This window comes from Nyctereutes procyonoides, unplaced genomic scaffold, assembly GCF_905146905.1.
Source record: "Nyctereutes procyonoides isolate TBG_1078 unplaced genomic scaffold, NYPRO_anot_genome, whole genome shotgun sequence".
NCBI lineage: Eukaryota > Metazoa > Chordata > Mammalia > Carnivora > Canidae > Nyctereutes > Nyctereutes procyonoides.
In genome coordinates, this window is record NW_026575042.1 from 4469988 (window position 1) to 4497128 (window position 27141).

The 27141-nt window shown below is 37.0% G+C and overlaps 1 protein-coding gene across 1 annotated transcript in view; it reads left to right on the forward strand.

Annotated features, from left to right (window-relative positions):
- PDCD6IP (programmed cell death 6 interacting protein) overlaps positions 1-27141 on the forward strand; it is an 85156-nt gene that overhangs the window by 38511 nt on the left and 19504 nt on the right. The window contains exons 8-12 of the mRNA XM_055321145.1: positions 843-1065; positions 2091-2214; positions 4804-4981; positions 13440-13551; positions 15143-15312. Of these exons, the coding sequence (XP_055177120.1) occupies positions 843-1065; positions 2091-2214; positions 4804-4981; positions 13440-13551; positions 15143-15312 (807 nt within the window). The remainder of the gene's footprint in view (positions 1-842; positions 1066-2090; positions 2215-4803; positions 4982-13439; positions 13552-15142; positions 15313-27141) is intronic.

Below are 27141 nucleotides of genomic sequence, written 5' to 3' on the forward strand. Positions count from 1 at the left end.
TTTTCCTGGTATATAAATACATCCCCTGTAAATGACCATTTTTTCTTTTTCTAAATTTTGTGTCTGATTTCATTTTTTTTGATTCTACAGTTGTTTTTGATACTATTTTATTTTTGAAAAAAAAATGCTTCTTTGTTGCCTTCCTCCGTTGGCTGAATAATTTTGTTCTGATTCATCCTTTCACTGTTGGAGTAGCTATTTGAGGTTCCTGCCTCCATGTGAGGTGGTGAAGGGAATGTTTGTCAGTAGATAGGTATGTCTCTGTGTTTTGAGACTCCTGTCTGAGGTTTCCATGATAGCTTTTAGAGTGTGTGATTGTGAATGCATGTGGGTTTTTTAAAAATTTATTTGATAAAGAGCACACACACACACAAGCGGGGAAAGGGGCAGAGGGGGAGGGAGAGGGAAAGCAGATTCCCTGTTGAGCACAGAGCCTGACTATTGGGCTCAGTCCTATGACCCTGAGATAACCATCTGAGCTAAAAATAAGGTTCACACGGTTAACCTAATGAGCCACCTAGCCACCCTTCTTTTAATGTGTTTTAATTGCTAGTCCTTTAGATTACAGAAGTATTTGACAGCCAGCCTCCCTCAGTGTCAATTTATACTTATTGGCTCATGGATTTCTTTTACTTTCTTGGAATCCACTCATGTATTTAGAGGAATGCCTGCTATGTTTATTTTTTATTCTTGTTATATTTTGTGATGGGATAATTTTTAGGTTATTCTGGTGACCACATTGCTGGAAATGTAAGTCCTTAGAGATTGTTTTGAAAAACCAATGCTTATTAGATCCTTGGTTGAGAAAAAGAAAACTTTTTTTTTTAATATTTTCTCTTTAGCATGCAGCAGAATTGATTAAAACAGTGGCATCTCGCTATGATGAATATGTCAATGTGAAAGATTTTTCTGACAAAATCAGCCGTGCTCTTACTGCAGCAAAGAAGGATAATGACTTCATTTATCATGATCGAGTTCCAGACCTTAAAGATCTAGATCCTATTGGCAAAGCCACACTTGTGAAATCTACCCCAGTCAGTGTACCCATCAGCCAGAAATTCACTGGTATGTCAAGTATTCAGATACGCTTTAATCTTACTTACCTTTCTCCAGTTTAATCTTTTTTTTTTGTAGCTAAAATCATATAACTTCTATTGCATACTTGAGTATGATTTGTATTCATGTTGTTTGAAATGATTATGAGAATAAAAATGAAGTAAGTGTTGTATCTATAGTGAAATTTCAAGATGGAAAGTAAATGGTAATAATGTATATGTATACAACAGAGTCAGAGAATTTGAAACTGTTTGAGTAATGATGGACTTGAAGCTTTTGTCATTTTGTTAACATTTGTTAAGATTCTGCCATTAAAAGTAAACATTCATAAATATGATTTTAAACATATAAACTTATGGAGTCATGGTTGTATGAGATAAATGTTATAATATCCTTGAATATTGTAGATATATTCAATGTATAGTAGTCTCTAATTGAGATCCCAAGAATAATACTCTTAAGTTACTGGGAAAGGGTGATTATTTCGCTTATTTCTATTTAGCAAACAAGATGTGTTTACCATGTGCCAGGGACTCTTCTAAGTACAGATACTAGCTCAGAATTCATATTCTTACAATAGCCCCATGAGATAGATAGATAATCTGCATTTGACTGATGAGATTATTAATATACAGAATGCTTAAGTAATTTATCCAGTGTTGCAGAGCTAGGAAGTGGTGGAAGGACATGGAAATTAATCCATGGCACTGTGGGCTACTTAATCATTTTAATCAACAGATGAACAGTTTATTTTCTTATGTGTAAGTCGTCTTTACCAAAGGTCTTTAAACGTCAGTGACAAACACATCTTAAAAAGTTAAGAAAATGAAGTTCAAAGAAAAAGAAAGCTTTCATTGTCATTGTCCTTGAATATAGTCATCTAAAAATTCTCTTCATTGTACCTTTAATAATGGTTTTGATTTTTATATATTTATAGGCTTTTTATGTGAATATTGGAAAAGGAATATGAGTATTCACTTTACAGATGGAGTTTTGTCTTGAAATTTTGTTGGAATTTTCATTCCTTATTTTAGATTTGTTTGAAAATATGGTTCCTGTGTCAGTACAGCAGTCATTGGCTGCCTATAATCAGAGGAAAGCGGACTTGGTTAATAGATCAATTGCTCAGATGAGAGAAGCCACCACTTTGGCAAATGGGTACGTAGAGCTTAACTTCCATAAATATGTCTCTAAAGTTATAATGTTTTCTGTTTGTTTGTTCTGTAACTAGTTTATGAACATTTTATTTTTTTGAGCTCGGAGCTGTACATCAAGGAATATGAAATAGCAAATACACATACACACTTCTTGTGGATATTATTTAGCGAGCCCTAGCAAATGTATTTGGAATAAATTTGATTACTGAAATGAACTGAGAAGTTTTGACCACTAATTTGCATTTTAGGGGGTATTTATTTGAGAGAGATGAGAAGTAGAAATGAACTTCTAAGTTAAGATACATGGTACATTCAGTATTCTGAATCAGTTTTTGTTTCTTGTGGATTAAGGCTAAAAAGTAATTCATTGGTTTTTAAAATATCTTAAGTATAATTTTCAATAAAATACAACTGAATATACACACATTTTAAGTGTGTAGTTCAGTTCTTTCTGATAAATGTTCATACTCATGTAACCACCACCACTATGATCAAGATAGAGAACATTTCCATCACCCTAAGAAATCCTTCATACCTCTTTCACCGTAGTCCTTCTTCCCCTGGCCCTTAGCTACTGCTGTTTGCTCCCTCTTGTTCTAGGTTTAGTTTTACTTTTTATACAGTTTAATATGAATATAGTTATTATAATATATGTATTACATTATATGTATATTCCAGTATATAGTACATTGTAGTACTGCTACAGTATATGTAGTATGCAACGCTTATGGTGTATATAGCACATACAGCATATATTCAAAATGTGATGGGCTTCTTTGAATTAGCATAATATTTTTGAGATTCATCTATGTTGGATCAGTTTGATACTTTCTATTACTGAGCAGTATTTCGTTTTATGATTAAATAGCAGTTTGTTAATTATACATTCATTGCTGGTAGACATATCATTTGCTGTGACCATTGATGTACAAATCTTTGTGTGGATGTGTTTTATTTTCTTTGGGTAGATACTTAGGATTAGAATTTCAGAGTTGTGTGGTTGGTGTATGCTTAACTTCATGCAGAATAGTCAGATTGTTTTCCAAAGTGGTGGTTCCAGTTCATGTTCCCACCTGCACTTTTTAGGAAACCTTAACACTTGGTAGCATTGTCAGTCCTTTCAGTTTTAGCCATTTTAGTGTGTGTATCAGTATCACATTGGGGTTTAATTTGCATTTCTGTGATTACTAATGACGTTGAGCAAATCTTCATGTGCTTTATTAGTCATTCATATGTCCATTGTGTGGTGTCCATTGAAATTTTTTGCTCATTCTTTTAAATTGAGTTTTTTATGTTCATTACATATTTTAGAGCAAGTCCTTTGTCACATATATGCCATTGAGAATTTTTTCCCTAGTTTGTTTTCCTTTTTCATGTTTTTAATTCTGATGAATGCATAGATTTTGACCTCATTTTTCTTTTTCTAGAAAGAAAACTTAAGTTTACTCTAACATCCCCTCCATTGTGTAAATGTAATGACAGAATATTTATTACTGTGTTGTAAAACTGAGAACATCTGATGAAGATTCTGTGATTAATACCTAGATTCGACTGTGTAGTTTTGACATTCTGCTTAGATGACATGAAATTACAACTATTTTGTATGTTGTTTCTGACTTGTCAGTGGCAATGGGACAATCAGATGTATGATAAAAGATTGTATTTTTAAAAATTTCTTAAAAAATTTATTTACTTAGAGAGAGAGAGCACAAGCAGGGTGAGAGGCAGAGGGAGAAGCAAACTCACTGCTGAGCAGGGAGCCTGATGCCTGGCCTGGTCACGGGACTCTGGGATCATGACCTGAGCCAAAGGCAGACACCTAACCAACTGAACCCCCCAGGAGCCCCTAAATTTTTTTTTTAAGATTTTATTTATTTATTAGAATGCACACATGAGCAGTGGGGAGGGGGGAATAGGGGCAGAGGGACAAGCAGACTGCCTGCTGAGTGGGGAGTGCGATGCAGGCCTCAATCCCAGAACTGTAGATCATGACCTGAGCTGAAGTCAGATGTTTAACCAACTAAGCCACCCGAGCAACCAACCTTTTAGAGCCAGCCTCTAAAAAGTTGTGTTTTTTTAAGATAGAATTTTTGACTTTTAATTACTTAGACTGGAAGGAGTTAAGTTTGAGCTGTGAGTCCAAGGTAGCTAGTATTTTTTAATGTTTATTTCTTACTTTTTGCTCTTATTTTTTTATTTTTAAAAGATTTTATTTATTCATTAGAGACAGAGAGGGAGGCAGAGAGAGAGGCAGGCTCCCCGTAGAGCATGGAGCCCAGTGTGGGGCTTGGTCCCAGAACCCTGGGATCATGACCTGAGCCAAAGGCAGATGCTCAACCGACTGAGCCACTCAGGCACCCCTACTTTTGTTTTTAAATTCTGAATTGTGCACTTAATTCTTAACAGTTTTGTTTTAATTTTGTCAGACACTGATACTCTATTTTTTCCTTTATCTTTGTTTTATTTTTCCATTGATGAGGGTAATCCACTTTTTGGGGTGCTAACTCTTGCTATTAATTACGATACATAGGAGATGAATGTTTTAAAGATGATTTAGACTTTTAGATGACACAGTATCTCATCTTTTCAGGGTGTTAGCTTCCCTTAATCTTCCAGCAGCAATTGAAGATGTATCTGGAGATACTGTACCTCAGTCTATATTGACTAAGTCTACATCTGTGATTGAACAAGGAGGCATCCAGACTGTTGATCAGTTGATCAAAGAGCTACCTGAACTACTACAAAGAAATAGAGAAATATTAGATGAGGTATGTTTTAAGAGATTTGTTTTTTCAAGTAAAAACTGTTTTACCCCTTGGTGTCCAGCAGGGATTAGGACTGGAGGCTTTCTTCTGTTGGATTTCATAGGGTAATACTCACCATCTTGATGAATTTACTATGGCCTGGAACTGCCTTTCAGCGTTAAGAGGCATTCTGATTGAGTGAGAAATGAGTTCATACATGTCTCATGGGTATATAAATGGACATAACAAACCTCATGTGATCATGATGTAATATTGATAAACTGTGAGAAATTACTATTACACAAACTGTTCAGAGCCTTCATAACTAATGATTTCTGTGAAAGATTAGATTTCTTGGTAAATGTGGACTTGGACTAAGGAAGTTAGGCCATCAAATGTTTTATAAGCTCACTGCATCTGTCTTCCAGTAGAGGGGATTTTATCAATAGGAATGGAACACTAAAGTTTTTTGGCTAAAGTCCATAGTTTGATAGTGTTATTCTTTTACTGTGCCTTGAGCTCTTTCTCCTCATTGACTCATTTCTTTCTTTAATGATCAATGCATTCAAAATGGTTATATTGGGTGTTATCAGTTTAGGAATCGTATATTTTAGGTGACTTCTGTTAACAGTGCTTTAATCCATGATGTTTTAATTTTTCAGTTAACTTTCTGAGGATATTGTATTTACATCATTTCCAAGTACTTTGGGACAGGATAGAGTACTTAAGTATAGTTGACCCTTGAACAACATGGGGTGCCAACATCTCTATGCAGTTGGAAATCTGAGTATAACTTTTGTTTTTTAAAGATTTTATTTATTTATTCATGAGAGACACAGAGAGAGAGGCAGAGACAGGCAGAGGGAGAAGCAGGCTCCATGCAGGGAGCCCGATGTGGGACTCGATCCCGGGATTCCAGGATCACGCCCTGAGCCAAAGGCAGACGCTCAACCACTGAACCACCCAGGCGTCCCTGAGTATAACTTTTGATTCCCCCAAACATAACTACTTAGAGCCTGCTGTTGACTGGAAGCCAGTCACGAACAGTGTTATACAAAATTATGTATTAACACATATTTTGTATACTATATATATTATATATTACATTCTTAAAGTAAGCTAGGAAAAGGAAATGTTATTCAAATCAAAGAAAATAAAATTATAAAAAACATACATTTATACTATTGTACTGTAAAAAAAATCACTAATAAGTGGACCTACAAATTTCACATCTGTTATTTAAGGTTCATTTGTACTTAAGACAGTGTGAACCTTGGGGATGAGAGTATTTACCTCTTAGGGTTTTTTTTTTTTTTTTTAAAGACTTTATTTGTTCCTGAGAGACACAGAGAGAGCAGAGACACAGGCAGAGGGAGAAGCTGGCTCCTCGCGGGTAGCCGGATGTGGGACTGATCCTGGGACTCTAGGAACAATGCCCTGAGCCAAAGGCAGATGCTCAACCACTGAGCCACTCAGGCGTCCTCCTTTTAGGGTTTTTAAAAAGGATTACCTAAACTAAAACAGTGAAACCTGTAGCCTATGGAACACATGGTATATGCTTAATAAGTGACAGCTATTGTTACTATGATGATGAGGGTTTTGTGATTATACTAACTGATTTGGTCATGGTGGTGGTGGCATATTAGCTATTGAAAAAGGTCAGGAAACTTAAATGAAAACTTACTGCAGTATTGGCCTGGGGAATCTGATTCATGAAGGGTTCTACATTATACTGTCAGTGTTACAGCCTCTTCTGATTATGTAGTCAATAATCAGAAAATTGAAAGCAAGCAGAATTGATGTTATATAGTTCAGTACCAAAGCCTTGCTGTATTGAGCTTGTTTGATATGCAGAATCTCAGACCCCTATCTCAGACCTTCTGAATCAGGATCTGCATTTAACAAGAGCCCAGGGTGATTTGTATGCACCATTAATGTTTGACAGACACTGCTTTTAGAGGTCTTAGCTTTATTCATGAGAATGCCTTATAGTCCTTTAAAATCTGTTGATTTTTGGGTCACACAAGCTTGTTATCTGGTGTTGCACTTGAAAGGATGTTAGAATAGTAGATAGGCAGAGGGAGAAGAAAGTGGAGACTGTTGTTTAAGATCACACGTACATGAAAGCAACAAGTAGTAATTGTCTGATAGGGAGAAGACAAACACTGGAAGATGCAGGTATATCAAATCAAATAGTAGACTGGGGCATTCAGTAAGTTATAGTAATAAACCATTATTTAATATTGGAGTTATATTTGGACTTGCTTCTCAGCTTTTACTCTTAGCTGTGACCCTGGGCAGATTACTTAACATCTGCATGTCTCAGTTTCTTTTTTTTTTTTAATTATTTTTATTTTTATTTATTTATTTATTTATGATAGGCACACAGTGAGAGAGAGAGAGAGGCAGAGACATAGGCAGAAGGAGAAGCAGGCTCTATGCACCGGGAGCCTGATGTGGGATTCGATCCCGGGTCTCCAGGATCGCGCCCTGGGCCAAAGGCAGGCGCCAAACCGCTGCGCCGCCCAGGGATCCCAATGTCTCAGTTTCTTATCCAAGAAATAGGATAGTAGTATTTACCACGTAAGATAGCCGTGAAGTGGGATCATGCATGTGCCTGCTAGTTAGTAGTTATTTAAATATTACTTAATTTTAAGATGTCATTGATTAGAAGATGCATATTTGATTTTTGAAACCAGCTTTACAGAAAAAGAACATTACTGTATGTCAATTGTGAGGAGCATCTTCACTAGAAATTTTAATGTTTGAAAAGCTTATAATTAAAAACTGGCATTAGTGTTAGCATTTATCTGTTGTTTTGCCTATCTTAAAAATGAGGTACTTTTATTTAATTTTTTTAAAAAAGATTTTATTTATTTGTGAGAGAGAAAAAGAGGGAGGATGAGAATGAGCAGGGAGGAGCGGCAAAGGGAGAAGGATAAGCAGATTCCTTGCTGAGTGAAGAGCCCGATGTGGAGCTTGATCCTTGGACCCCAAGATCATGACCTGAGGTGAAGTCAAATGCTTATACAACTGAGACCTCTAGACTCTCCTAATTATCTTATTGGATATTTCTAACAGCCTTGTGAAGTAGTCACTGTTACTCTGTCAGCTGTATTGGAGAGTCTCATTTTAAGTAAGTTGTGAGTTGAGAAGTAACGTGAAATTAGTCTTCTTTTTGAGTGTTCATCTTTCTGGTAGCTTTTAGAAATTTAGTCTTGATTTTCAGAAATTTTGAAGTATCCACCAGTTTATTTTTAAAATAATACCATTTATCTTTGCTAGGGACCTGTTGAGCCCTTTTAATTTTTGATCCATGTCTATGGATTCTGTTTTTTTCAGTTATTTCTTTTTCTCTGCTCTCTTCTAATGAATTTCAGTTAGATGGGTGGTGGTTCTTTTGATGATGATCAGTTTTCATAACTTTCAACATTTCTTTTACTTCTTTACTTTGTGCTCTCGTTTCTTTCTGGGAGACTGCCTCAGGTCAGCCTTCCAGCTCAGTAATTGGTTAGTTAGCTGTGTTTTTCAGCCATCCTGTTGAGTTGTTTTGTTTTTCATTTTATTGATACCTTTTGTTTTGTTTTGTTTTGTATATGTTTTTATTGGAGTTCGATTTGCCAACAGATAGCCAGTGCTCATCCCGTCAAGTGCCCCGCTGAGTGCCCGTTACCCAGTCACCCAGTACCTTTTGTTTTCAACATATCTAATTCTTCTTAAAAATCTCCTATATTTATTTCACAACTGCGTGTCTGTCTGTTTTTGAGGTAAAATTTGCATAACATAAAATTCATCATTTTAACCTCTTTACACTGTACATGACAGAAGCTGTTAGTACATTTGTGATACTCTGCAAGTACCAACACTGTCTAATTTCAGAGTGTTTCCATCACCCACTAGGAAACTCCATCCTCTTTAGCAGTCACTCCTCATTCTCCTTTGCCCCTGCTCTTGGCAGTCTCTACTCTGATTGTTTGTGTGGGTCTGCTTATTTTGGACATTGCATGTAAATGAAATTGTAAACAGTGTGTACACTCTTGCCTTCTGTCACTTAGCATAATGTTTCCAGGTTCATCCATGTTGTAGCACCAGCACTTCATTTCTTCTTATGGCTAACACTTCATTGTATAGATGTTTCACATTTTGTTTATAAGGAATTGCATCAGTAATAGATACTGGGATGTTTTGCTTTTTTGTTTATTAATAATGCTTTTTGTGAACAAGTTTTCTTAAGCACCTGTTTTAAATTCTCTTGAATATATATAGAAGAGTAGAGTTGTTGGGTCATATAGGAATTCTCTGTTCAACTTTCTGAGGAACCACCAAACTATTTTCCAGAGCAGCAGCACCATTTGACATTCTTACCAGCAGTGTGTGAAGTTCACAGTTTTACATCCTTGCCAACCGATAGGTTCTGTTTTTTTAAATTGTAGCCATCCTTCTGGGTATAAAGTGGTATCTCATGGTTCTGGTTTAATCTTTATATATAGAAAATCCTAAAATTAATAGTTTGATAGGGATTGTACTGAATGTTTAGACCAACTTGGGGAGTATTGCCAATTCTTACAATATTAAATCTTCCAAATCAAGAATATGGATGGGATGTCTTTCTATTTATTTAGGTCTTCAACAGTGTTTTTGTAGCTTTTAGTATACAAGTCATACACTCCTTGGTTAAATTTATTCCTAAGTATTTTATTCTTTTTGATGCTATTGTAAATGGAATTGTCTTAATTTTCTTTTTGCATTGTTTGTTGCTAGAGTATAGATATAGAGTATAGATTTTGTATGTTGATTTTGTATTCTGTAACTTTACTAAATTTGTTTATTATCTCTAATGGCTATTTTGTGGATTCCTTAGCATTTTCTTTATATAAGGTCATGTAAACTACAAGTAGAGATAGTTCTTCCTTTTTTGAGTGCCTTTTATTTCTTTTTCTTAATTGCTGTAACCAGTATAGTGTTGAATAGAAGTGATGACAAGACAGATGCTCTTGTCTTATCCCTGATCTCAGGGTGAAGGCTTCTCAAGTTTCCTTATGTGGTTTTAGCTCTGGGTTTTTCATGGATGTCCTTTATGAGGTTGAGGAAATTCTTTCTACTCCTATTTTTGTTGAGTGTTTTTGCTTTTTTAATCATAAAAGGGCATTGGATTTTGTCAAATATTTTTTTCTGCATCTTGAGATGATCTTATGTTTTTTTTTTTCCTTCATCCTACTAATACAGAGTATTACATTAATTGATTTTCAATGTGAACCATCCTTGCATCCTTAGGATATCCTACTTGGTCATGGTATATAATCCTTTGCTTTTGTTCTGAGAGAGGGTGTGTACACTTGAGCAGGTGGGAGAAGGGGCAGAGGGTAAAGGAGAGAGAGAAAATCTTAAGCAGGCTCCATGTCCAGTGCAGAGCCTGACTTGGGACTCTATCTCATGACCCTGAGATCATGACCTAAGCTGAAATCTAGAGTGGGACACTTAACAGACTGAGCCACCCAGGTGTAGCGGCATATAACTTGTGTATCCTTATGGCTGTGTCTTTTGTAAATAGCATGTAGCAAGAGTTTTTGTCTTAATTTTGTTTGACAGCCTTTATCTGTTGTCTGTGGAGGGTTAAATTCATTTATATTTACTTATGCATATATTTAGAATCATTTTCTACTACATTTTGTAGTTTCTACTTGTCTCTTTTTCATTCTGTATATTTCCTGCTTTTTTCCTGCTTTTTCTTTGTTCTTCCCTTCCCCCATCCCCCCACCTTTTCCTGGTTTTATTGAGTAGTTACCTACCTTCCTTCCTTCCTTCCTTCCTTCCTTCCTTCCTTCCTTCCTTCCTTTATAAACTCATTGTATACTTGTGCTTTTCTTCTTTAAAGTTTATTATGTTGTGTCTAGCTAAGGATTTTTTTTCATTTAAAATGCTTGATGTTGATATTTTATTGGATCCAGTGAATCTGAGGAACTTTATCTTTCATCCATCCTGGAAAATTCTTAGTTTACATATCCTGGAATATTTCTTTTTCCCTATTTCATTATTAACTCTTTCTGGGTTGCTGATTATATTTAAGTTGAATCTTCTTAACTTTCTTTTTTTTTTTTAAGATTTTATTTATTTGTTTATTTGAGAGAGAAGGAATGAGATGACAAGCAGGGGGAGGGGCAGAGGGAGAAACAGACTCCTCACTGAGCATAGAGCCTGATGTGGGGCTTGATCCCATGACCGAGGTCATGATCTGAGCCAAAATCAAGTCGATGCTTAACTGACTGAGCCACCTAGATACCACTTAACTTTATTTTCCATGTCTCTTAATCCTTCTTATTTTCTTCCTCTGTGCTTTATTGTGTGTAATTTCTTTTGATCTATCTTCCTAGTTCAGTGGTTCTTTTCAGTTATACCTTAGCAGCTTTTAACTTGTCATTAGCTTCCTAATTTTTTTTTTTAGCTTCCTAATTTATTGTTACTTTTTCATTTCTAGAAATTCTAATGTAGTCCTTTTTCATTTCTTCCTGTTTTCTTTCTCCCATGTCATACTTTTAATTTATCTCTTATTCTAAAAGGATATTAAATATATTTTATATTCTTTATCTTATAATTCCAGTATCTCTGATCCTCATAGTTTGGTTCTGTGATGGTCAGTTCCTTTTGCCAACTCTTGCTCATAATTGTTTGTTTCCTCTTGTGTTTGGTGGTTTGGTTTTTGTTTTTAATTTTTAAAACTTTTAATTTAGAATAATTTTAGACTAATAGAAAAGTTGCAGGTTTGGTACATAGAATTCCTTCACCAAGCTAAAATCTTATGTAGCCATGGTACATTTGTTGAAACTAAGAAATGAACATTGGTACAATATTATTACTCAGATTTTACCACTTAGTTCATCAGTGCCCTTCTATTTCAAGATCCAATCCAAAATATTATAGTGCATTTAATGTTTAATGATTTTCTTTTTTTAAATTGTGAATTCACATTTCCTGAACTTATGTGGGAATTCTTTGGGGTCTGGGTTTTAAAGTGAATTCTAGAGAGAATTTTTATTTATTTTTATTTATTTATTTTTTGTGGTTAACCTTTTTATCAGAAGTCTATCTTAGGGCTTTGTGTCACACAGGTAGTGTGATTTCCAGTCCTAAGTTTAAGCTTTTGATTAGGAATCTTTTTTTTTTTTTTTAAGATTTATTTATTTATTCATGAGGGCCACACAGAGAGAGATAGAGACATAGGCAGAGGGAGAAGCAGGATCCTCACAGGGAGCCCGGATGCAGGACTCGATCCCGGATCCCAGCTGAGCCACTCAAGTGTCCCTTGATTGGGAATCTTAGGTGATACTTCTTTTCTATTTAGAGCCAAGACAAGTAAATATCCTCTGTCAGGCAGTTTTCCTTTTTAAAGATTCATCCACTGAGTGTCACCCCTTTGAAGTGTCCCAGTCTGAGAGAGTGTTGTGTCTTTGATGTGACCTCCACTCATAGCAGTCCCACCTGTGTTTCTTGTCTCCTCTTACTGTTCCATTACATCTACACTCTAAGCCAGTAGTGAATTGTATAGTTGGTGAACTGTGGACAGTGGACCAATTTTGGCTTATGGCCTATTTTCTGTATGATTCACTAGTTAAGGATGATTTTTATCTTTTTTTAGAGGGTTTTTAAAGAACTATGACAGAGATGGTCCACAAAGGCCCACAAAGCCTAAAATATTTAGTGTTTGACAGAAAAGTTTACAGACCTCTGCTCTAAGATGCCAGGGATTAACAGGTACCAGTACTCTAGCACTTGTTTTTTCTGGTAGATTATTAGCACTTTCTTGTATTTCTTGCCCCCTACTATTCTGTCTTCTCAGATATACATTCAAAAGTCATTTTTTAAAAAAGATTTTATTATTCATGAGAGACACAGATATGAGAGAGAGAGAGAGGAGCAGAGACACAGGAAGAGGGAGAAGCAGGCTCCATGCAGGAAGCCTGACATTGGACTCAATCCCGGGTCTCCAGGATCACACCCTGGGCTGAAGGCAGCGCTAAACTACTGAGCCACCCGGGCTGCCCTAGAAGTCACTTTTTATTTATTATTTTTTGAAGTCACTTTTGTATGTTAGAGTCTAAATCTTTTATTTTCATATAGTTAGATTAGTATCTTTCTCCTTGTTTTGTATATATCTAAGGTCTAAAGGCTTCCTATTTCTTTTAATCTTAAAAAGAATCTTTGTTTAAAGTAGTCTTGGTATATGGATACATATAATCTTTTAGTTTTTCTTAATTTTCTGAGCAAGGTAATAGCTAACAGTTTTAAATTTTATAAGACCTTGTTAAATACATTTAACTTGGATTTGTGCAACAAAAATTGTACCATTTTATATTCCAGCCAGTAAAGTAGGGGCATTCCCATCTCATCAATTTTCACCTATATTAAATCTGACGATTTAAAAATGTCTTAAATTTTTTTATACCAGAAATGATATTTCATTGTTGCTTTGCCTCTTTTTTAAAAGTCATTAAGATTGTTGGATGAAGAAGAAGCAACTGACAATGATTTAAGAGCAAAATTCAAGGAACGCTGGCAAAGGACACCATCTAATGAACTCTATAAGCCTTTAAGAGCAGGTAAAAATGTGATGTGCATAAATGGCTTTCACATGAAGAAATTCCCAATTTTTTAAAAAATTTTATTTTTAAGTTATCTCTGTACCCAGTGTGGAGGTTGAACTCACAATCCTGAAATCAAGAGTTGCATGCTCCACTGACCCAGCCAGCTAGGTATCCCTGTAAATTCCCAATTTAGATCCACATTTTTGCTTGATTAAATTAGAGTCAGTAAAAAAAAAAAATGGAGTCAGTTGTAAAACCCTTTTTTGCTCTAACTGCTATTGTGAAAACACAGGCGTTTTTCCTTAGTTCCTTGTAAGATTAAAAAAATAAATAAGAGATAATCCATGTTCATTCTAAGAAGTTCATATTGTTAAGAATTCTAAAAAAAAATTCTTTTTTGAAAAAGATTTATTTTAGAGAGAGTACATGTGCATGCATGCTTGTGCACAGGGAGTGGGGGCTTAGGTTAGGGGATAGGAGGGAGGAGGAGAGAATCTTCAATAGATTCCCTGATGATTGTGGAGCTGGATGTGGGGCTAGATCTCATGACCCTGAGATCGTGACCTGATCTGAAATCTAGACTTGGATGCCCAACTGGCTGAGCCACCCAGGTGCCCCCAAAATTCTAAAAAATTCTTTAAAAAATAAAATTAAAATGATGCTGTAACTTTCTTTCCTTTTCCAAGCCCTGTGCTTTTTTTCTTTTTTTAAGAACATTTATAATGACCACTAGCTAACAGCGGTTCCAGGAACTATTAAGCTCTATGCATATTTTTAAAAGATAAGTGAGATCATTTTTAAAAAAATGATTTTATTTTACTAATTTGAGAGAGAGACATAGAGAGCTTGCACTCTTGTGTCCTCGAGTTGGAAGAGAGCCAGTGGGAGAGGCAGAGAGACAATCTCAAGCAGGCTCTCCATTGAGTGCAGGGCTCCATCCCATAACTCTGAGATCATAACCTGAGCTGAAACCAGGAATCAGATGGATACTGAACTGACTGAGCCACTTGTGTGCCCCTAAATGTTAAGGTCATATTACATGCATATGGGTTTATAATTTTATTTCACTTAGTAGTGGTTGGTAAAGGATGAGTTTTACCAGTTAATTTGAAGTCAAATTATTAGTTTTTGATACTTTAATTATTAAGATTTGTGCTTGTTAAGATTAAGTGCCTTTGAGACTTCTTTTATTTCTCTGTAAAATGAATTAATACTATTGAGATTTTTTTCCCCTAAAAATGTATCTGCTGTTCTTTTAAGTCAGGTTGAAACAGTGATTCTTTGAGAGGGGAATACTTTTTAAAGTAAGCTATAACAGTTTTTAGAGTGAATGATTTATTTCTGTTAATGAGTTATAGGAAAGGATTAGACTAATGTCAGTTTTTATTTGGTAGACAATAACCACAAATGTATTTTAAGGTATAACTGCATTTTACCAGAAACAAAAAAGTGACAGGAGCTCAATTTCTATTATGTAGTGAATGAAAACCCATGGAAAAGGGGGGAAAAAGTAAAGTTGGAGAGAACTAAAATTGCTATAAGTAGCCTATAAATGTTACTGGTTAAAGTCACTACTGTGCTTTGGTAACATTTTTTCCCCCTGCAGAGGGAACCACCTTCAGAGCAGTTTTGGATAAAGCTGTGCAAGCAGATGCGCAAGTGAAAGAACGTTATCAGTCTCACCGTGACACCATTGCTCTTCTGTGTAAGCCAGAGCCTGAGCTGAATGCTGCCATCCCTTCTGCTAACCCAGCAAAGACCATGCAGGGCAGTGAGGTAAGAAGATATATTTTGATGTGAGTGGTCATCTATTTATAAAAACTATGTTCAATGGGATGCCTGGGTGGCTCAGTGGTTTAGTGCCTGCCTTCGGCCCAGTGGGTGACCCTGGAGTCCCAAGATTGAGTCCCACGTCAGGCTCCATGGAGCCTGCTTCTCCCTCTGCCTATGTTTCTGCCTCTCTCTCTGTCTCTCATGAATAAATAAATAAAATCTTAAAACAAACAATGTTCAAGCTATAATGAACACAATGAATTGCCAATTTCCTTTTAAAAATGCAGATGTAAATTGATGTTGTTATATTTGAAGTAGCATGATATAGATGCTGTGTAATATAATAGGTTATTACATTAGTAATATTACTATCCTGTAATAATTTCTATTTATTGAATGTTTCTTATGAGCTCAGTAATGTATTCTAGATACTTTATAAGTTTGGTATTTAATTTAGGTTTTATAAAAGAAAGGCTTGGAAGCATAGAAACTTCCCTGAAGTGGAAGAATTGGATTTCGCCAGGTGCTCTTCTGACCATAAATTTTTTTTTTTTTAAAGATTTTATTTATTTATTCATGAGAGACACAGAGAAAGAGAGGCAGAGACACAGGCAGAGGGAGAAGCAGGCTCCATGCAGAAAGCCCGTTCTTTGTTGTTTGTCACATCATTCTCTACTGCCATCTACTATATTCCACTAGGACTAATCTCTGGAGGGAAAATCACCCAGCTGTGCATGTTAATAAGTGGGTAACATCATTATGACATTTCTGCTTGTTACAGGAAGGGGAAAATTAATAGGTCACGTGAGTCAGAAAGTACTAAGAGGAGAACATGCAAATATGCGTTAGTTGGCTGATCACTGTAGTAGAGGTAGTAGAATAAGATAGACCCTGAAGTGCATAGGAAAATAAGACAAGGGCAAGAAGTATTTGCTGAAAACTTCTTAAAAAGGTGAATTTCCTGGGATAGTAGATCTCAAAAATTACCAATTTTGTGCCCTTCCTTCCTTCCTTCCTTCCTTCCTTTCTTCCTTCCTTCCTTCCTTCCTTCCATCCATCCATTTTATTTATTCATGAGAGATACAGAGAGGCAGAGACCTAGGAGAGGGAGAAGCAGGCTCCCTGTAGGGAGCCTGATGTGGGACTCAATCCCAGGATCCAGGGATCACGACCCAAGTCAAAGGCGGACACTCAACCACTCAGCCAGGCGTTCCATGCCTTGCCTTTCCACAGAAGCATTTCATGTATTTCTTCCACCAAGACTTTGGATACCTACTCTGTAAGGCACTGTGCTAGGTACTTTGAAAAATCAGCAAATGAATCATACATAGCCTATGGTCCAGTGTGGAAGATTAGACCTATACAAGGAGAACTGTACAGGGTAGACATGTAGAAGTGTTGTGACTATAGAAAGTATGCTATGGGGGCAGCCTGGGTGGCTCAGCGGTTTAGTGCCGCCTTCAGCCCAGGGCCTGATCTTGGAGACCTGGGATCGAGTCCTGTGTCGGGCTCCCTGCATGGAGCTTGCTTCTCCCTCCGCCTGTGTCTCTGCCTGTCTCTCTCTCTCTCTCTCTCTCTCTCTCTGTATGTCTCTTATGAATAAATAAAATCTTAAAAAAAAATTATGCCATGAGGTTTTAGATGATGAAGCACTTAAATTCTAGCATTTCGGAACTTCTCTCTTAAGAGGATTCTTAAGGGATTGGCACAGGACGAGAACAGTAAATAGGTAGATAAAGTGAACACACAAAATCTGAGGATGATGGAGTGAGTGGCGTGTCAGAGATGCTACTAGAGGTTCTGTGGAAATGAGCCCCTCTGAGACTACATAGTTTAATGCGTGCAGAACCCAAATCTCTAAAGGTGGGGGGAACTTGAATAAAAACAAAGAATATCAATTAGATGCTTTAAGGAAATGAGAGGAAAGGAGAAGGAAGGTGGTTAATTTGTGAGGAACAGAGGCTGCAGACGCATAGAATGGCAACAAAGTCTGGCCCTTTTTTTATTTTAGGACAAAGAATATCCCTGTTTAGTATTCTCTTCTCTCTCTCTCTCTCTTTCATTTTTTAAAAAGTAATCTCTGTACCCAACGTGGGGCGTGAACTTACAACCTTGAGATCAAGAGTCTCATGCTCTACTGACTAAGCTAGCGAGGTGCATCCTCTCCTTTTTGGTGTCTTGTACATGACTCAGAATTTCTCTGGCTTTTGTCCTTTGATTCTCCTGCTTTCCCTAGAAAAGCAAAAATGGTTTCTGCTGAGCAAATCAGAATAAGCATGCACTACATTTTTATTTTATACAGTTATAGTCACAGTTGCTTTTGTTAACTCATAGTGGTATTACATAGGGGAAGAAAATATTTATAGTCAATATGAAGTTATTTTACTGAAGCTAGATTTTGTGGATAAAAACAACCAAAAATTTTTTAGTGCTGTATTTATTTGTCCACTCATCATGTGCCTTTGTCAAAAAAGACTAACATCATATGTTTATCAAAGCTATTTTAGATAGTTGTCATAGTTGTTGATGACACATTTTAGCCAGAGTTTTTTATGATTAAAAGCATAGTCATTTGAATTCTGATTATTAAAGTGATACAGAGTACACTGTTTTTTTTGTTTTTTTTTTTTTTGTTTTTTTTTTCAGAGTACACTTTTTATTAAGTCTGATCTTAATGGAAGGGCTCTTTTTTATTGTGAAGGGGCCTACTATTTATCTCTGGTCTCTTTGGGCATCTGTCTTTAAGATTTTGAAAGACTATGAAAAATTTTACAAGCTAAGAGTAATTTATATTTAAAGACCCTTTTTTAAATATGGAGAACCATTGCTTGTGATTGTGCACCTCTGATCATCAGGGTTATGGAATCTAGTCACATTTGGCCAGCCAAACCTTGGCCCTAGTGCAGAGCCCAGAGGAACGGGCCCTTTTTTTTTTTTTTGTTTTGTTTTTTGGACATAAGTATAAGTATATCCACTTACACTCACAGTATTGCATCTACCTGGGGTAATGGAGGAATCCCTTTGGAAAAAAATCTCCCATCTCCCCAGAGATAGTGTGTAAAGTAGCACTGTCCAAAGCTGTGTGCCCTTCTAGGACTTGCTTTTTCCTGGTTCACAAAGTCCTCTTCTAGATTAGTGGGTGATCTATATATGCAGCTTTTATTCTTAGTTTTTCATAACAGAAGTGTCTAGACAGGTGTCGAGATTGCCTGGCATCTCTTTAGTCGTTTGTTCACCAAACATTTGTGAAGACCTCCTATATGCCAGGAACCCATGGCACTATGGTCCCTAACAGAGAGAGATGGAAAACTCTAGGTTAGCTTTTGTAGGGTGAGTGTGATCAGGTTTCTGCTGTTCTGTTGAGATATTGTCATGTCTGCCTTTTCTGAAACTAAAATGGCACAGTCTGAAAAGTAAAGCTGAAAATCTCAGAGTATTTGTTCTGTGACTAAATGTGTTTGGTGCTGTTAGATGCTACGGAGAGCTTTATCGTTTAAACAGGGCTGGCGAATTATGACCTAAATCCAACCTGCCTCCTGTTTTTGTATGGCCTATGAGCCAAGAATGCCTTTTACATTTTTAAATGGTTGAAAAAAGTCAAAAGAATAATGTTCTATGACGTGAACATTACATGAAATTCAAATTTTAGTATCCATAAATAAACTTCTGTTGGAGCATGGTTACACTCCTTTACATTTTGTCTATGGCTGCTTTCACACTAGAAAAGCAGAGTTGAATAGTTGGAAAAGAGACTATGGCTCACAAAGCCAAAAATATTTTTTTTTCTCCCCCTTCTGTTTGGTTCTTTACAGGAAAAGTTTGCAGCCCTTAGTCTTAAAGGTGGAGTAGAGACAGCCGAGGTGATATCATCATTCCTGTCTTTCTGTTTGGCCTTATCTCCTTCCCTTCTGTCTTTTTTTACTATGTTTCAGCCATACTTGCCTTTTTTGTTTGTTTCCCTTTGAACATGCAAAGGTTGTTTCTGCCTCAGGACTTTATTTTTTATTTTTAAAAAATATTTAATTTATTTATTCATAAAAGACGTAGAGAGAAGCAGAGACATAGGCAGAGGGAGAAGCAGGCTCCCCACAAGGAGTCCTATGCGGAACTTGATCCCAGGACCCCGGGATCATGCCCTGAGCTGAAGGCAGAGATGTTCAACCACTGAGCCACCCAGGTGTCCCTGCCTCAGGACTTTAACATTTACTTTCCTTCTGTTGGAGTCTTTCTTTCCTTTGTATGGTTACTGCTTCTTTTTCTTTAAAGCTCCAGATGTCAGTCACCCTTTCCCTTCCTTTGTCATTGTCTACTATATTGCTCTATTTTTGTGTATTTAATTCTCCCCTCCCTTCCCCTGTCCCCCACGTGAAGGAAGGACTCTGTTTTAGTTAATAGTTGTATTTTAGAGCCTAGAATAGTACTCAGTATGTAAGGATTCAAAGTGTTGATGGAATGATAACTACTTGCAGCCTCACTTAATAAAGGGATGCAATTAATTGCAGTTGAAAACTAATTGGAGCTGTTTTTAAAACATAGAAATAAACACAGCATTCTAATTATTATTTAAAAAATTTTTAAACTGAGGTATAATCGACATAAAACATGTTAGTTTCAGGTGTGCAACATAATGATTCAATTGTATATATTGTGAAATGATCACAATAAATTTAATGTCGGTCATCACACATCGTTCCAGAATTTTTTTTCTTATAATGAGAACTTTTAAGATTTACTCTCAGTGACTTTCAAATATACAGTATATTATTATTTTAAGGATTTTATTTATTTGAGAGAGTGAGAGAAAGCACCAGTTGGGGGAGGAGAGGCAGAAGGAGAGGGAGAAGCAGAAGCCAGCTCCCCGCTGAGTGGGGAGACCAACGCTGGATTCCATCCAAAAACCCTGGGATCATGACCTGAGCTGAAGGCAGATGCCTAACTGACTGAGCCACCCAGGAGTCCCACAATATAGTATTATTAACTATAGGTGCCATGCTGCATATTGTATTCTCATGATTTACTTATTTAATTAATGGAAATTTGTACCTTTGGGTTACTGCCAACCCCTGTCCCTCACCTCAGGCAGCCATCAGTTTGTTATCTGTTATCTATTATTTGTTATCTCTTTGTTATTTGTTATCTATTTGTGAGCTTGTTTTTCTTTTAGATTCTACATATAAATGAGATGATAGGGTATTTGTCTTTTTCTGACTTGTCATTTAGCATAATGCCCTCTAGGCGCATTCATGACACCTATGGCAAGATTTTGTTCTTTTTTTAACAGCTGAATATTCACATCTTCTTTATTCATTATTTGTCCATTGACAGACATTTAAGTTTTCATATCTTGCCTGTTGTAAATAATGCTACAGTGAACATGGGGGTGTAGAGATTCTAATTATTTTATATATACTGTAACTTGATAACACATTAAACCTCAGACTTGAGTGTATATAATAAGAAAATGTAGGCTGTGGTTTACTTTTCTTACTATTCTGGTCATTCATTTGTGGAAGCAGTTTATTTTATTTTTATTTATTTTTTTATTTTTTAGGGTTTTTTTAATAAATTAATTTTTATTGGTGTTCAATTTACCAACATACAGAATAACACCCAGTGCTCATCCCGTCAAGTGTCCCCTCAGTGCCCGTCACCCATTCACCCCCACCCCCCGCCCTCCTCCCCTTCCACCACCCCTAGTTAATTTCCCAGAGTTAGAAGTCTTTATGTTCTGTCTCCCTTTCTGATATTTCCCACACATTTCTTCTCCCTTCCCTTATATTCCCTTTCACTATTGTGGAAGCAGTTTAATTCCTTTTTTGCTCTAGTCACTCTGTTAAAATTAGGCCAATATCATACAATCTAAAATATGGTTAAATTAGTATATATGACCGTTTAAAAAAAAAAGGATGTTTGTCATACAAGAACTCTGTGTGGTGGTCTGAAAGTTCATTTATATATTGTTTCAAATGTCATTGTTTTTCAGAGATTTAGAATCATAGCACTTTGGAATACAGTAGGACTTACTAATTACATATTTGGCCCTTTTTATCACTGATTAGAAAACCAACTACCAGAAAAGGAAGTTAGTTGATCTCCATAGTGGAGCTGACTTTAGAACCTGTGGTTCTATAAATTCTGCTGCAATTCTCTTCCCACCTTATTCTCGCCATGTGCATGGTTAGTTCTTCACTGGTGAGGAGGTTTCATTCATGTGAGCCATGTCTGTCTTTTCGTATTACTTATTAGCTAACTTGAGGTATTATCACCGCAATTTGACCCATTATTTGATGAGAGGTTCCTAGTTCTACTATGGAAGAAGCATCCAATCTACTTCTAGATAATAGTGTTAGAGTGTCCCTGACTTTCAGCTTTGTTTTATAGACTTACTTATTTATTTATTTTTAAATTATAAATTTTTTTAAAAAAATATTTTATTTATTTATTTAGGAGAGACACACAGAGGCAGAGACATAGGCAGACGGAGAAGCCTGATGTGGAACTCGATCCCAGGACCCGGGGATCACGACCTGAGCCAAAAGGCTGATTGATGTTCAACCACTGAGCCACCCAGGCATCCCAAGATTTTTTTTTTAAAGCCAGCTCTGCATATTCCTATTTCTCCCTGAGCTTTATTTTTAGTTGATTGTTTTATTTTTTTTCTTTCTAGCTTTTTTTGGACATAAAAGGTGGAATTTTTTTTTTTGTAGCTAAACAACCTTCACATACAGTCACAGTCATGGTTGAAGTTCCATTATCAGTTTAAATGTGACAACAGCTAATATTATCATAACCTTTTTTTTTTTTTTAGATTTTGTTTATTTATTTGACAGAGCAAATGCATAAACAGGGGGAGTGGAAGCAGAGGGAGAGGGAGAAGCAGGGCACTGTCAGAGCAGGGAGCCCAATGTGGGACTCCATCCCAGGATTCTGGGGTCATGGCCTGAGGTGAAGGCAGATAGATGCTCAATCTACTAAGCCACCCAGGTGCCCCTTGCTGCAACCTTTTAAAATTATATCCTTTGGGGATCCCTGGGTGGCGCAGCGGTTTGGCGCCTGCCTTTGGCCCAGGGCGCGATCCTGGAGACCCGGGATCGAATCCCACATCGGGCTTCCGGTGCATGGAGCCTGCTTCTCCCTCTGCCTGTGTCTCTGCCTCTCTCTCTCTCTGTGACTATCATAAATAAATAAAAATTAAAAAAAAATTATATCCTTTTGTACCCACCCCCCCAACAAAATATGTGACATAATTACAGGAATAGTTATCATTTGGGATGCCTGGGTAACTCAGCGGTTGAGCGTCTGCCTTTGGCTCAGGACGTGATCCTGGGATCCCAGGATTGAGTCCCACATCGGGATCCCTGCATAGAGCCTGCTTCTCCCTCTGCCTGTGTCTCTGCCTCTCTCTGTGTCTCTCATGAATAAATAAATTAAATATTTAAAAAATAAAATAAAGAAATAGTTATCATTCAAAACCAACAAAAGAAATAGTTACACTTTAGCAAAATAAAAGATACTTTAACTATTTTTCTATTCCTCATTGTTCCTCTCTTATGTTAATATTTAGATGCCTAAGCCTCTTTATACTGTACCAAAGTATAGAGTTAAACCATAAACCCTACCAGTTAATAATAATGGCTCTAACTGATTGAGTGCTTACCCTGTATTAGAAATTACATTGAGTACTTTATGTGAATTATTTCAGTTTTCACAACAGTTCTGGGATAGGTACTATTATTCTTGTTTTACAGATAATGAAATTGAGTTTTCCAGGTAGTAAAGTATCCTTGGTTACATGGTAACTGAGTCTTAATATGTCCATTAAGGGAATATAGTGAGGATTGAAATAGTTTTTTGCATCTAATTATGTTTCACTTTGATGGATAACTAGGTACTTGTTTTTCTCTATTCGAGTTTTGATTTAATTTTGTGTTTTTTTTATTTTTATTTTTTTAATAATAAATTTTTTATTGGTGTTCAATTTGCCAACATACAGAATAACACCCAGTGCTCATCCCGTCAAGTGCCCCCCTCAGTGCCCGTCACCCATTCACCCCCACCCCCGCCCTCCTCCCCTTCCACCACCCCTAGTTAATTTCCCAGAGTTAGGAGTCTTTATGTTCTGTCTCCCTTTCTGATATTTCCTACCCATTTCTTCTCCCTTCCCTTCTGTTTCCTTTCACTATTATTATATTACCCAAATGAATGAGACCATATAATGTTTGTCCTTCTCCGATTGACTCATTTCACTCAGCATAATACCCTCCAGTTCCATCCACATTGAAGCAAATGGTGGGTATTTGTCGTTTCTAATGGCTTAGTAATATTCCATTGTATACATAAACCACATCTTCTTTATCCATTATCTTTTGATGGACACCGAGGCTCCTTCCACAGTTTGGCTATTGTGGACATTGCTGCTATAAATATAAGGGTGCAGGTGTCCCGGCGTTTCATTGCATCTGTATCTTTGGGGTAAATCCCCAACAGTGCAATTGCTGGGCCGTAGGGCAGGTCTATTTTTAACTCTTTGAGGAACCTCCACACAGTTTTCCAGAGTGGCTGCATCATTTCACATTCCCATCAACAGTGTACGAGGGTTCCCTTTTCTTCATATCCTCTCCAACATTTGTGGTTTCCTGCCTTGTTCATTTTCCCCATTCTAACTGGTGTGAGGTGGTATCTCATTGTGGTTTTGATTTGTATTTCCCTGATGGCAAGTGATGCAGAGCATTTTCTCATGTGCGTGTTGGCCGTGTTTATGTCTTCCTCTGTGAGATTTCTGTTCATGTCTTCTGCCCATTTCATGATTGGATTGTTTGTTTCTTGGGTGTTGAGTTTAACAAGTTCTTTATAGATCTTGGAAACTAGGCCTTTATCTGATACGTCATTTACAAGTATCTTCTCCCATTCTGAAGGTTGTCTTTTAGTTTTGTTGACTTTTGCTGTGCAAAAGCTTCTTATCTTGATGAAGTCCCAATAGTTCATTTTTGCTTTTGTTTCTTTTGCCTTCGTGGATGTATCTTGCAAGAAGTTTCAGTGGCTGAGTTCAAAAAGGGTGTTGCCTGTGTTCTCCTGTAAAATTTTGATGGATTCTTGTCTCACATTTAGATCTTTCATCCATTTTGAGTTTATCTTTGTGTCTGGTGCAAGAGAGTGGTCTAGTTTCATTCTTCTGCACGTGGATGTCCAATTTTCCCAGCACCATTTATTTTTTGAAGAGGCTGTCTTTCTTCCAGTGGATAGTGTTTCCTCCTTTATCGAATATTAGTTGACCATAAAGTTCAGGGTCTACTTCTGGGTTCTCTATTCTGTTTCATTGATCTATGTGTCTTTTTTTGTGCCAGGACCACACTGTCTTGATGACCACAGCTTTTTTTTTTTTTTTTAATTTATTTATGATAGTCACACAGAGAGAGAGAGAGAGATAGAGAGAGAGAGAGAGAGAGAGCGGCAGAGACACAGGCAGAGGGAGAAGCAGGCTCCATGCACCAGGAGCCCGACGTGGGATTCGATCCCGGGTCTCCAGGATCGCGCCCTGGGCCAAAGGCAGGCGCCAAACCGCTGCGCCACCCAGGGATCCCCATGACCACAGCTTTGTAGTACAACCTGAAATCTGGCATTGTGATGCTCCCAGATATGGTTTTCTTTTTTAAAATTCCCCTGGCTATTCGGGGTCTTCTCTGATTCCACACAAATCTTAAGATAATTTGTTCTAACTCTCTGAAGAAAGTCCATGGTATTTTGATACGGATTGCATTAAACGTGTAAATTGCCCTGGGTAACATTGACATTTTCACAATATTCTGCCAATCCATGAGCGTGGAATATTTTTCCATCTCTTTGTGTCTTCCTCAGTTTCTTTCAGAAGTATTCTGTAGTTTTTAGGGTATAGATCCTTCACCTCTTTGGTTAGGTTTATTCCTAGGTATCTTATGCTTTTGGGTGCAATTGTAAATGGGATTGACTCCTTAATTTCTCTTTCTTCAGTCTCAGTGTATAGAAATGCCACTGATTTCTGGGCATTGATTTTGTATCCTGCCACACTGCCAAATTGCTGTATGAGTTCTAGCAATCTTGGGGTGGAGTCTTTTGGGTTTTCTATGTAGAGTATCATGTCATTGGCGAAGAGGGAGAGTTTGACTTCTTCTTTGCCAATTTGAATGCCTTTAATGTCTTTTTGTTGTCTGATTGCTGAGGCTAGGACTTCCAGTACTATGTTGAATAGCAGTGGTGAGAGTGGACATCGCTGTCTTGTTCCTGATCTTAGGGGAAAGGCTCCCAGTGCTTCCCCATTGAGAATGATATTTGCTGTGGGCTTTTCGTAGATGGCTTTTAAGATGTCGAGGAATGTTCCCTCTATCCCTACACTCTGAAGAGTTTTGATCAGGAATGGATGCTGTATTTTGTCAAATGCTTTCTCTGCATCTAATGAGAGAATCATATGGTTCTTGGTTTTTCTCTTGCTGATATGGTGAATCACATTGATTGTTTTACGAGTGTTGAACCAGCCTTGTGTCCCGGGGATAAATCCTACTTGGTCATGGTGAATAATTTTCTTAATGTATTGTTGGATCCTATTGACTAGTATCTTATTGAGAATTTTTGCATCCATTGTTCATCAGGGATATTGGTCTATAATTCTTTTTGTTGGGGTCTTTGGTTTTGAAATTAAGGTGATGCTGGCCTCATAGAACGAATTTGGAAGTACTCCATCTCTTTCTATCTTTCCAAACAGTTTTAGTAGAATAGGTATGGTTTCTTCTTTAAACGTTTGATAGAATTCCCCAGGGAAGCCATCTGGCCCTGGACTTTTGTGTCTTGGGAGGTTTTTGATGACTGCTTCGATTTCCTCCCTGGTTATTGGCCTGTTCAGGTTTTCTATTTCTTCCTGTTCCTGTTTTGGTAGTTTGTGGCTTTCCAGAAATGCGTCCATTTCTTCTAGTTTGCCTAATTTATTGGCGTATAGCTGTTCATCATATGTTTTTAAAATCGTTTGTATTTCCTTGGTGTTGGTAGTGATCTCTCCCTTCTCATGCATGATTTTATTAATTTGAGTCTTCACTCTCTTCTTTTTAATAAGGCTGCCTAATGGTTTATCGATCTTATTAATTCTTTCAAAGAACCAACTCCTGGTTTTGTTGATCTGTTCCACAGTTCTTCTGGTCTCGATTTCGTTGAGTTCTGCTCGAATCTTAATTAACTCTCTTCTTCTTCTGGGTGTAGGATCGACTTGCTGTTTTTTCTCTAGCTCCTTTAGGTGTAAAGTTAGCTTTTGTATTTGAGTTCTTTCCAGTTTTTGAACGGATGCTTGTATTGCGATGTATTTCCCCCTCAGGGCTGCTTTTGCTGCATCCCAAAGATTTTGAACGGTTGTATCTTCATTCTCATTAGTTTCCATGAATCTTTTTAATTCTTCCTTAATTTCCTGGTTGACCCTTTCATCTTTTAGCAGGATGGTCCTTAACCTCCATGTGTTTGAGGTCCTTCCAAACTTCTTGTTGTGATTGAGTTCTAATTTCAAGGCATTATGGTCTGAGAATATGCAGGGGACAATCCCAATCTTTTGGTATCGGTTCAGACCCGATTTGTGACCCAGTATGTGGTCTATTCTGGAGAAAGTTCCATGTGCACTTGAGAAGAATGTGTATTCAGGTGAGTTTGGATGTAAAGTCCTGTAGATATCTGTGAAATCCATCTGGTCCAGTGTATCATTTAAAGCTCTCATTTCTTTGGAGATGTTGTGTTTAGAAGACCTATCAAGAGTAGAAAGCACTAGATTGAAGTCACCAAGTATAAGTGTATTATTATCTAAGTATGCCTTAACTTTGGTTA